A 13,168-nucleotide genomic window follows, 5' to 3' on the forward strand; every position below is an offset into this window, starting at 1 on the left:
TCTATGGGATATCCCAGGCAAGAGTACTGGAGTAGGTTGCCATTTCCTTCTGCAGGGGATCTTCCTGACCCAGGATTAGAACCCAGGTCTCCTACATTGCAGGCATATTCTTTACCAACTGAGCTACCTACCATATGGAGTGTAAAAAATGGAAAAATATTGGAGGTATAGATTAGTATCATTGATCAGCCAGATGAGTGTGAGCTGCCAGCCTGCAGTTAATACCCATGTGGTTATCAGTCAGAGAGCTACTCTGAGAACATTCTGGTTTGTCTCAGAAACCAGAGGAATGAGAACCCTCTATTACCAAAAATCAGAAAGCAGAGACATGAATAATGCCCTCCAGGTGCGCCATTCTCTCTTCTTACTCCAGGTGCGCCATTCTCTCTTCTTACTCCAGGTAAGTTTTGTTCATCTGGAAAAATGGAGCAAAGACTTTCTTTACTCCCCTAGAATCCCCTTTTCCTTTAAGGGGTTGCTACTTACAGAAACTGCCAGAATCTGGTTGTAGAGAAGCCACTAGCAACCCTCTGGGTAGCAGGATACATTTGCACATTATTAAAAACAGGCAGCAAAGCTATGAAAAGATATTAGTTGTCTAGATAAAGAACCAGTGGTTCAATGGTAAAGAATTTGCTTGCCAAGCAGGAGATGAAGATTCGATCCCTGTGTTGAGAAGATCCCCTTGAGAAGGAAATGACAACCCACTCCAATACACTTGCCTGGAGAATCCAATGAATAGAGGAGCCTGACAGTCTACAGTCCATGGGGTCGCAAAAGAGTCCAACACAAATTAGTGACTAAACAGTGACAAAATAAAGAACTAAGCCAGAGAGAGCCAGTAGATTTCAGATGACAACCAAGGCTGACCAGTAGTAGCTTCCTGGGTTGTTGGGTTGAGGAGGATTTTGAGTCTGAATCAGGTTTGGAGGGAAAGAATTCCAGGATGATATGACATAGATAGGGACATAGGTGGGAGGAGGAAGAGAGATGAGAAAGGGAAATTGCTGTGACAACACAAAGATGTTTCCACTTTCTTATAGAATGGAAATAACAAGAGTATTTTTAGCATAGAAATAATAGTAATAGTACTACAAATGTGAATATGATATAGTGATATTGTCTTTTATATACATTTCTCTCAACTGTGAAGCAGTTTTTTTTTTTTTTAACCTATTCTATGTACGTAAATTCCCACAAGAAGCCCATGAGCCTTAAAGAGTTTACTGACATTCCAAAGTCATGCAATCTACTGGTAAAATATTAGAAAAGAGGTTTCAGCTTATACATTCTAACATCAAATCTTGTGCTTTTTCCATCAAACTGGAAAATACTCTCTACTTCCGTCACTGGGAAACAATGAATCTGGCCCCCAGAACACACACAGAAGATTTCTAAATGTAGACGTTACCGCTGTGTAGCATCGCAACATTTAAATAACTGAAATAGCTGACACCGATTATTTGGATTCAGAAATGTTTGTCCTAATCAAGGAAGAGACCAGTTTAAATGTCAATGCTCAAAATGTTAAATCCTCAACATCCTTGCTAATTAAAGATGCATTTCCCAGATTTCTAGCTCTATTAGCACCAAAAATAGGTAAGACTCCAGACTTGATAAGACTCACCTCTTTTAATCCAGTGTAATTAAAGTAGCAACTGAATGTGAAAAAGAAATTTGGAATAAAAGTATTTAAGCTAAAAATTAATGTTCTGAGGAATTGTTACTTGATCAAAGAATAATCTGGTGAATAACGATTTGAAAGATATGGTGATCAACCCAGCACACACAGAATTATTTTCAAGAATACACAGAAAGAAAAGTACAAGAATAATATGTTCTTTAACAAATATGGATGATACAGAGACTGAAGAATGGAATACATATTTTAGAAAATCACAGGACACATAGCTAAACTAAATAAACTAAAATATTGACAGTAGCTCATGTTAGGACATGGGGTGTTTCTAACTTTTATTTCTCTTCTCTCTATTATTATCTATTTACCAAATTCCTTTGGTTTCTACACCATGTCCATATGCTCCGAGACACACATGTTGTTTTCTTTGTAGGTATGATATTATGAATCTGCAGTACACAGAAGCCAATCGCTATGACTATGTACACGTTGGAACTTGGCATGAAGGGGTCTTGAACATCGATGATTACAAAATCCAAATGAACAAGAGTGGAATGGTACGGTCTGTATGCAGTGAGCCTTGCTTAAAGGGTCAAATCAAGGTAAGCCAATCACCGATGCATTCTTGGACAGTGTCCTTGAGGCGACCTCTTGCCTGTGCATAAGTGAAGAGAACTACATTTTTCTTTAACAAGAAAGGGTGTGCTAGGCTTATTGTTTCTGTTGTGTTCAGCAAAAATTGAGAAGACAAACCAAGATTGGAAAATGAAATAGGAAAACCATTGGGATATTTAAAACAGTCTTTAATTGCATTGCAATGATGAGCTGTGATCTTAAATACAATATAGAAAGCAAGGGGATATGAATAATCAAATTAAAAATTGAAACAGAAGTGAGCTTGGAAGCCAAAGCCAATGATATTGCTTAGTCATAGTTCTAGCTATTATTGAAGAAAGCAGAAGCTGAGCAATGGCAAATAAGTGTAAAACTAAAATAAAAGAAGTTGAAATGAGGTAACACAGGAGCACTGCTTACCACTTCTCTTTTCTCTACCAAGTTCTTTCATTTTCCTGAAACTATTTTCCAACCAAAAGAGAGTTCTCACTTTCTAATTATTCCCAGAAACTTTCCAGGTTGGGGCAAGGGAGTAACTGATATCACTGTGTATTTAAAACTAGAGTAAATAAACATCCTATGTTGGGCATTTGACTGAACGGAGGTAGAGAGGAATCTTAGGGTAGAAGGCATGGAAAGAGCACGCTCTGTATCCCATGCTATTTAAAAACCAAACTGGCTGATGCAGTAGGAAATGAAGCATAGAGGGGCGATTGTGAACTGGCAGAAGTGTGGATTAATTGACCTAATAGGTCTTTCTCGTCTCTAATTTTCTGTGATTCATCTCTGGGAATAGACAGGACTGTCACGTAAATGTCACAAAGCACAGCTGGGGCTGTATGGATACTGTGGGAGGCTCTTGCTCTCCCACCATGCCATCATGCTGCTATGCCGTTCATGGAATTCACCCTGAGAAGTATACTCAGGGGTCTTTAGAGCGAGAGTCTAATAGTGTTGCTGCAGCTGCTGGATCCACTACTTTATCCCTATTGATCAAAGAAGGTGGAGGATCTGGGACCTATAACATCTAAGAAGAGCTATGCAGGTAGACTCAAACTCTCAAGGGAATCAGTCACTTTGAGTATGTAAAGAACTCCTGAGGCAACTCACTCTAGTTTCAAACGTCAGCACCTTCTCTGCAGATGTGATATTAAAAAATTTAATAATTGTCATTGGAAAAGACCCTGATGCTGGGAAAGATTGAGAGCAGGAGGAGAAGATGGGCAACAGAGGATGAGATGGTTGGATGGCATCATCGACTCAATAAATATGAATTTGAACAAACTCCGGAAGATAGTGAAGGAGAGGGAAGCCTGGCATGCTGCAGTCCATGGGGTCGCAAGAAGTCAGATGCAACTGAGCAACTGGACAACAACAATAATTGTCATGACAACCAGCCAATCAGAATGAACTCTATTTTAATGCTATGACAGGAACTAGCCAATCAGAATGAACTCTATTTTAGCGCTATGACAGGGTGCTGGAGGTCGCCTGCCATGCCCATGGTTAATCCTTGAGTTGTTGTATCGTGGGAAGATTTAGGTGAGGATTCCTACCTGAATAGGGTAGTATGAAGCAATCAGTAGGCTTGGAGACACCACTGGTTTCCACCCATTGTAGAAGCATGTCAGTAGATTTAGAGTGGCTCCAACCAAACCAGTGCATGTGGGCCATAGGTCAGTGCAGATTCTCCCTAACAATCTACTTCTGACTCTTATGCAGGTGGAATTTTCCACATAAGGCTCTCTGGTGGTATTAGGAATATATCCTCTGAAATTGAGAGAAACCTAAAACTTGCCCTTGACTCTTGCCACAGGATGTCAGACCACAAGATTCTGGGTTCGTCCTCTTCTCTGGATGGTTGGGAAAACCAGGACCTCTGTGACCTAAAGTCTCATGGTTGGAACAACCCAGAAGCCCTGGGTTTTATGCTCTTCTTCCCTGGTAGCTCAGACGGTAAATAGGGTCTGCCAGCAATGCGGGAGACCTGGGTTGGGAAGATCCCCTGGAGAAGGAAATGGCAACCCACTCCAGTACTCTTGACTGGAAAATTCCATGGATGGAGGAGCCTGGTAGGCTACAGTCCATGGAATCGCAGAGTCAGACATGACTGAGCAGCTTCACTGGCGGTGGACTGATGACCCACAGGAGGTCACATGTTCATCTCAGTCCTCCTTCTCAGCCCGGGTGACAGAACTTCATCTTTAGTGTAGAAAACTACTATGAAAAAAGTTTATGGGACTACAAAGCTTGGTTTTTCAGAATATAACAAAAGCAAACAAATAAGCAAAACCCTGGCAACAGAAAACAAATCATTCTGAAGATGCTCTGCACTCCAGCTCCCTTTTAGAATTCCCTCCTGTTACTCTGACTGCTGGCAGACCGTGAATGGGAGCTCACATTGCCATGTGTAGTCCCATTTGTGTGCTCCAGAGATAGACCCTCCCCCCAGGCCCCAGTTCAGAGGAAAGGCTGTCTGCATGCATTGCTTAGCTTGATGCTCAAGTATTTCTGGCATTACATTTGCATTACACTCATGCAGTGTTATCAAAAGAGATCCCAGAAATCATTGCTGAGTCACTACAGAGCACTAGCTATAAATGAAAATCTCTTGGGGTCCAATTTTTCTAATACCATGTACCCTGCAGGATGAAAGTATGCCCATTCTCAATAGCATCTGGAGTGGAGGAGAGGGGGGATGTTTGTTTGTTTCCAATAAGCACCATGGGAGGTACAGAAACAAATGATATTCGAATCCCATTTGCCAAGTAATAGCATTTATATTCTTCCATTGTCAATTTGCCACCTAGCAGGTTCAGGATGCAGAACGAGGTCTCTCAGTAGCCACTGCAGAGACTGGAAAGAAGCAGCGTAAAAGGTGATGGTAGGGCTTGCACTTGTATTAACTGAGAAGCATAACCTTTGGGAAAGGATTATTCATTTTAAATGTCAAATGTCACTTCAAATGCTGAAATAGTCATTTAACTTGTTTTATGGTAACCCATAAAGCTTTCTTATGGTAATTTCCTTTGAAGTAGCTAGAAGTCCAGTTTTCTTATGTTATTGATTCTTAGAAATGGAAATATTTTACAAATATAATATTTTGGGAAGGAGAAATTGATTTCAGTCATACCACAAACAGAGGTAAATAAAATCAAACTTTCATTGTTGTGTTTTATGGGTACAGTCAGGAAAGAAAGGACCCACACTAGGTGGTTCAACAGAGGGAGTTTTACATTATAAACAACAAAAAAAAGAAAACTGGTTATAAACATAAGAGGGGGCACTGATGCAACTCAGAGATGAGCAGCGGCAGGAATTACTCCCACCACAGGGCCAAAGCGACACAAGGAAGGTCGTAGATACTACCTGAGACACGGCCAGAACTGGAGGGAGGAGATGCCTCAATACGAGGCTTCTCTTCTCTCTGGCTTTTCCGTCTCCCATTAGGTCCTCCCAGTCTTCCAACCCTATGGAGAAGACACTGGAAAGAGAGCCTGGAAAATGTAGAACGCAGGTCCTTAGCTCAGGTTCTCCTGAACCCTGAAAGCTAAGCAAGGCTCAAGTGCTAATATTTTATTGGGAGACAGAATCCCAGGGGAGCAGGAGTGAGAGGAAAATGGAATGGAGACATGGGAGCATGGAAAAGCACCTCCCCCACTGAGGTTATGCACCACTGGGCAGGACACTGCCTCACGGAGCACAACTCAGCCTCATCAGATCTCTGGACTTCTCAGACTGTTTATTGGAGCAAAGAAAGGAGAAAAATGTATACACTCCTGCTATTCTATTTTCTGCTTCCCACGATCAATGTTTGCTCACAGGAAGTGACATCACCTGACGCCTCTAGGCAGCTACTGGGGCAGTCAGAGTCTCTGTCCTGTTAGGTGGACCTTCTTCAGATTTGGAAGCAGTGAGGGAAGGGGAAGCAGCTATGGGTCTTACAGCTCCTGCGGTGCTGAGTGCAGTGGAGGCGGTTCTGGACCCCAGTGCTTCCTCCATGGGACAGAGAGCCACCTGGAGATGCCTTAAGGTGACACAGCAGTGGCAGAAACCGAGGTGGAGTTGCAGAAGTGTCCAGAATGCCCAAGAACGTGGCCAAGGGCCCGACACAGGTCAGGCAAAAAGAATCTGAAGCAGCACATAAAACATGGACCACGGGTCTGCAAGTGGACAGCAAGGGCCTGGTTTGTGTGTTGGTCTCCCACACCAAGTCTGCCACTCTTTTCCTCTGTGTAGGGAAGGCAGGAAAGACACAAGAAGGGGTGGAGAGGCAAAGGAAGTGAAAGTGAAAGAAAGGAGCAGAGAGGCAGTAGAGATGGGGGACTAACATTTATCAAGCGTATCCCTGTGCAAGTACAATAATGGATGCTTTACTGACATCGTTTCAATTCTTTTTAAAACAATGCTTTTAAAGGAGGTATTATCACCCCATTTTATAGATCAGAAATCAGAGGCCCAGAGGGCTTGAGTCACTTGTCCCAAGCTTTCTCAGCTAGCAAATGCCAAGCTGGGCTTAGAGCCAACCCAAAGCTCTTATCAACCCACAGCCACATGTTGTTCAACCATCTTTCATTATATGAATTGGCATAATTCCTACAAATTGCAGTTGCTGAAGCTTATTTTCTCAATAGTTCACAACAAAATTATAAATAGAGATCCACTTTGAAAATGCTAAGGGAAATCAGAATCTAGAGTTAAGGATTAGATAGGCAGTATCAGAAGTATTAGAAGGCAGTTGGGAGACTCTGACAGAGATGGGGAAACTGGCAGAGAATCCTAGGGAAAGGGTCCTGGAGTTTGCTCCCACTGGCCTCCTATTCTTTCTTTTCCCTTCTCTTCTCTTTTATTTTTTTCTTCCTTTAAGTTTGTTTTTGGATTCTTTACTGGTCCATGGGGTCACAAAGAGTTGGATACAACTGAGCAACTGAACTGAACTTAACCGAACTGGATTTGGGAGTTTCACCATGGAGAGTAGATACCTCTACTTCCCCCTCTTCTGACCTGGCCAATCAAGATAGAATTACAGAGACATTATGTGAACATGGACTATATCATATGTGGTTCTTCATTACAAATGCCATATTATCATATAGTAAAATATACCTTATACACATGAAAAAAAAAAAGCCCTAATACATCTATTTTTACAGACTGTATACTTCAGGACCGGGTTAACTATTTTTTCTCTGAACCATTTGAAAGTGAGGTGTCAATATCATGAAACTTCATACCTCAGCTTTTGTTTTCTAAGAATAAAGGCAATTCTCACATAGCTACAGTAACATAATCAATTACAGTTGTCCTGTCCTCCTCAGCCTCCTCTTTCTGTGAATCAAAGCAAACTGCCCATAAGTTTTAAGCTGTTCATAGTTAATGTTGATGCTTTTGAACTGTGGTGTTGGAGAAAACTCTTGAGTCTCTTGGATGGCAAGAAGACCCAACCAGTCAATCCTAAAGGAAATCACTCCTGAATATTCATTTGGAAGCACTGATGCTGAAGCTGAAACTCTAGTCCTTTGGCCACCTGATGCAAAGAATTGACTCATTGGAAAAGACCCTGATACTGGGAAAGATTGAAGGCAGGAGGAGAAGGCAATGACAGAGGATGAAATAGTTGGATGGCATCACCGATCCAATGGATGTGAGTCTGAGTAAGCTCTGGGAGTTGGTGATGGACAGGGAAGCCTGGTGTACTGCAGTCCATGGGGTCACAAAAAGTCGGACACGACTAAGCAACTGAACTGAACTTATAGTTAATGTAACCAATGAAATAAAGACATGGTTCTTTCATTGTGTAATATCTTTCAAAGTCCGCTGCAGGATGGCAGAGTCTCAATAAAAATTGCACACAGGAATATAAAAAATTCTTTATCTGAGAAGCTTATGATTGCATAATAATGATGTGATCTGCCCCAGCTACTAAAACCATATTGGCTAAAATTTTGGAAAAAGTTGAAGACAAAATATTGTGGGTTTTATTACGTATGTGGGTATGTGAAATCATGAAATTACTATAGTCTCTCTGGGTGAAGAGGAAACTTTACTGGTTATGATGAGAAATTCTATGGAATCATCATTAATTTATTCACAGTCACTCTGATGGCTTCATCTCTCAAGCTTTGACCAGTATTTAAGCTGATCTCCTGGCTACTGAACTTTTTGATGATCACTTTATCCTTGGTGGGCTTTCCTGGTGGCTCAGATGGTAAAGAATTTGCCTGCAATTCAGGAGACCCAGGTTTAATCCCTGGGTGGTGAGGATCCCCTGGAGAAGGGAATAGCAACCCACCCCAGTATTCTTGCCTGGAAAATCCCAAGGACGAAGGAGCCTAGCCGGCTATAGTGCATGGGGTCACAGACAGTCGGACACAACTTAGCAATTAACACTTTCTTCTTTTCACTTTGGTCTCAGATCTAGCTCGTCTGCCACTTTTGGAGACAGGTGCTGATAGGAGCTGCCACTGACTCACGTGACATGGAGCAGAGAAGGAGCCCAGCAGATCTCCTGTGTCTTGCAGGTGGCTGTGGCTGAAGCAGGGCCCAAAGTCTTTTTAAAGTAAACATTTATTGGCACATTACCCACATAGAGAAAAGTAGAAGAGGAAGGCAATAGCATAAGTATGCAGAGAGCTCTTATTTCCAATCTTTGCTCTAGCTGATCCACCACCTAGAACTCTCTTTCACCAGATGTTTTCAGAGCTTCCTCCTTTCCTGCTCTTAAGTCTTTACTCAAATGGCATATCTTTCTTAAAAAATTAATTTTTAATGGAGTCAAATGACCTATCTTAGTGAAGCCTTACCTGACCATCACATGCAAAATTGCAGTCCCCAGTTCCATGTGCCTCCTCCCACAGGACTGGGACTAAGATGAGGCAATTCAGAAGCCTACTGCACATACACCAAAGAGATCTGCCCAACCCCACCCCTACTCCACTCAAGATCTTGCAAGTGCAGGGTGGACTCCACATGCTGAAAGGTTTAAGTGCCTCTAAAGTCTGATTCCTAGGCCTCTTACCTCCTACTGGTCCCTGTCCTGAACCCTATTCCTCTTTCTTGCTGTGTTTTTCTCAAAGCCCTTCTCTAGAATAAGAACTTCTCAAAGATAAGGATATGAGCTATTCACTGATGGTCTCTACCCTTGATGCAGCGCCTGGCACTCTGTGTACATAATGAGAATGAATGAATGGCTAAATCACTGCATATGCCCTGCAGAAGCATATCATTCCTTCTTCTATCGTTATACTCTACTCTGTCAGAGTTTTGAGCTTCTTAACCTCAGTGATCATCAAGTCTTTCCATTTATCTGTCCCCATGTGTCGTACCATGTCTGGCACACTGGGCCACTAAATGAAGGTTGGATAAGTGAATAAATATCTGCCAACTTCTGAGATATAGTTTTGGTTCTTGGTATAACATATCATCACTGTGATAACTGTTTTTACACTAGGAAGAGCCTAGATCTTGATAATACCTGGAGATGATGTGACTGAGGTTTGCACAAGCTGCTGACCCCTCTGCAGCTGTTTCCTCACCTGCAAAATGTACATAATTAACTTCACTCCATGGAGCGGTTGTGAGCATTAGTGTAATTCTGTACAGAGTTCCTCACACATGGGCTGGTTCAATATATGTCCATTTTTGTGATCATTTTATATTCCTATATGATTTTTGTTACATTTTCCCTGTAATAAATTACAATGTAGGGATTTTCCTAAATTGGTATTTTTCTATAGTCCTTGCCAAGCTTTCAATCCCTCCTATTTTTTGTTTTCTTAAATTGTTCATTTTAATTTCTCCTGTTTATGTCCTATTCCTTATTATTTCTCTCTTTCCTTTCACATACATTATTGAATAATCATTGAATAATTAATATGTGCCAAGAACTGTGCTAGCACTGTGAATGCAAAGGAAACCTAAACGTCAGCTGGTTTTCCTACAGACCTAATTAGGTAGGACCCAAGTCTTTATTCTGTTTAGTTTTCCAGGCATTTTCCTCCTGAAGAAAATGTCTCTGTTTCCTTTAATGTATTGTTACTTTTCCTTCATTATATTCTCCTGATGCTGTTTACTTTCTTTTATCCTTTTGCTAAATAAAGCTCAAAAAAATCCATTTCAAGTTATTTGGAAACATATTCATGAAAAGAACACTTGATTTCCTATGGCATAAACAAGACTCCTACAGTGTATATGGAATTGAATCATAGCCTTGTGTGAAGCAGCAAGTCGTCTAGTCTTGCTAACAATAAACAGAGCATCAGTACATAGAATGTAAAAGGAATCAAAACCGTTCTTGTGTCTTGGGAAGTCTTGCTCCTTCAAGGAAAATTTCAGTGAAACATTAAATCTCTTATCATGACTGAGCACTGTCATAAAAGTGTTTTACTGTAACAAAAATGAAACAATACTTTATTCAGTTATTGACTATATATTACATGCAAAAGAAATATCACTTAGTGCAAAAATATAAAAATAATTTAAAATATTTGTGATATGAGGAGATGAAAACATGAGACAATAATTTAAGAATTTTTTTCTTTTATTTATTTATTTTTTTACTTTACAATATTGTATTTGTTGTGCCACACATCAACATGAATCCACCACAGGCGTACGCGTGTTCCCCATCCTGAAACCCACTCCCACCTCCCTCCCAGTACCATCCCAATGAAGCGTATATATCATATACGGGTGGGTCCTCCCAGCAGCCAAGATGGTAAAGAATCTGCCTGCAATGCAGGAGACTTGGGTTCGATCTCTGGGTCAGGAAGATCCCCTGGAGGAGGAAATGGCAACCCACTCCAGTGTTTTCGCCTGGAGAATCCCAGGGACAGGGGAGCCTGGCGGGCTCCAGTCCATGGGTTCACAAAGAGTCGGACACGACTGAGTGACTAACACTATTACTTCTTTCATAACATGTGACACAATTAGTGGACAAAAGTTGACTAACTTGTGGTAATAGAATACCAACTATATCTTATTAGTAATTACAGAGGATTTTAAGTGAGATAATGTTTCAAAGGGTTCACTGCACCAGACATACTTCCTGGAGCCTATGTCAGGACTCAAATGTAGTGACATAGATGAGCTGATGGAAGAAAGAGAGTTCTCTGAATGGAAAAGAATATTTTTTCTTTTATTGAAATATATTTATTTCTTTACTATATTATTGCATATTAAAACCATGGATTAAACAACATATGCTCTCTCTCTCTTGCCCTCCTTAAAATCTTTTCTCCAAATGGTAGAAAGAAAGCCAGAGGAAAAATAAATCAGATGATGTGTCTGCCCTACTTGAAGCCTCCCTCCAAAACAAACAGTTATATAGACACTAATGAGGACATAATGTTTGTTTGGTGGACTTATGTAAGAAATTATTAGCAGTCAGACTCACGGGCAGAAACACGGACCAGGGTCTAAGTAAACGCCTGACCAAAGAGCTTATGTTTTGAAGATATTAGAAAAGGAAGGCACTAAAGTTCCTTGAGTGGCTTAATTACATTGTTAAAAAAGATTCAACTCAACCCTTATTCAGGGGGCACCTACTGCGTGTTCTTGGTACATTTCTTGATGACTGTGATCTGAAAACAGTGAAAGTAAGGCATGATTCCCTTCCCTTAGGAGCCCACAGCTCACAGTAATAGTCTTGGCAGTTGCGTGCATGTTACGCTGGAGTTGGAAGAAATTAGAGCCATGTTACAGGATTAGAGTCAGGGACCAAAAACCAGCATGCCATTTCCTTCTCCACGAGATCTTCCCAATCCAGGGATGGAACCTGGGTCTCCCGCATTGCAGGCAGACTCTTTACCATCTGAGCCACCAGGGAATCTTAAGTCTGGAGGGGTAGCTCAGAGACTGAAAAGACAAGTCCCATAATTTAGATGTTATATGTCAAAAGTGCACATATTTGGTGGCTGAATAAGAAGGAGTAACAAAAGAATTCCATCTGAGCGGTTCTTTTTTCATTATTTGATAAATGTATAAGCTAATCATTTTTTATGCACTTATTCAGTCATTCAAAACCTAATTTTAAGTATATTTCCATGTGGCAGTTACCCATAGGATCTATTTTTCACTAGTTATCTTGCATAAATATATTTGTTTAGAATTATTATCTTTGGAATTTGTCTAATTTGTAGTATTCATTTTATAGTTAGGAAAAAGATAAAGCTGATTGAAGAGATAGACATTATTTCGTACTTTTTATACTAATTAAAATAATAAAGCATTACTTTTTAAATTTCTCCATAGCATTAGAAAAATTTATAGTTTGGAATACAGCATAAATTTGTCATGCTTACTCTGAGAATAAATGTGGATTTTCAGAAAAACAGTTTGAGTATACTTTCTAAAGTTATTTGAAAGTAAAAGAAGAAAAAGAAAGCCTTTTACAATTTCTGAAAATATACAGTCATGATATATTTTTCATGTAATTTTAAAATAGTGGCTCATTAATACATTTTGACCTGATCTGCAAGAAGATAATTTTATCCTCACAAAGGATAAGGTTTATATGACTTTAAGCTATGGCAATATTTACTGTTTGATTTCTGACTTTACATATGAGAACATTTGATAATGTCTAACATGTTGCATCTGGTCCCATCACTCCATAGGAAATAGATGGGGAAACAGTGGAAACAGTGTCAGACTTTATTTTTGGGGGCTCCAAAATCACTGCAGCTGGTGACTGCAGCCATGAAATTAAAAGACACTTACTCCTTGGAAGAAAAGTTATGACCAACCTAGATAGCATATTCAAAAGCAGAGACATTACTTTGCCGACTAAGGTCTGTCTAGTCAAGGCTATTGTTTTTCCAGTGGTCATGTATGGATGTGAGAGTTGGACTATGAAGAAGGCTGAGCGCCGAAGAATTGATGCTTTTGAACTGTGGTGTTGGAGAAGACTCTTAA

The 13,168-nt window shown here is 40.4% G+C and overlaps 1 protein-coding gene across 2 annotated transcripts in view; it reads left to right on the forward strand.

Annotated features, from left to right (window-relative positions):
• Positions 1–13,168, forward strand: part of GRM1 (glutamate metabotropic receptor 1) — a 438,224-nt gene that overhangs the window by 374,658 nt on the left and 50,398 nt on the right. For both annotated transcript variants that reach the window (XM_069598640.1, XM_069598642.1), the window contains exon 5: positions 2,073–2,241. In XM_069598640.1, the coding sequence (XP_069454741.1) occupies positions 2,073–2,241 (169 nt within the window). The remainder of the gene's footprint in view (positions 1–2,072; positions 2,242–13,168) is intronic.

The sequence above is a fragment of the Ovis canadensis genome, chromosome 8 (assembly GCF_042477335.2).
Source record: "Ovis canadensis isolate MfBH-ARS-UI-01 breed Bighorn chromosome 8, ARS-UI_OviCan_v2, whole genome shotgun sequence".
In the NCBI taxonomy this organism is placed as follows: Eukaryota; Metazoa; Chordata; class Mammalia; order Artiodactyla; family Bovidae; genus Ovis; species Ovis canadensis.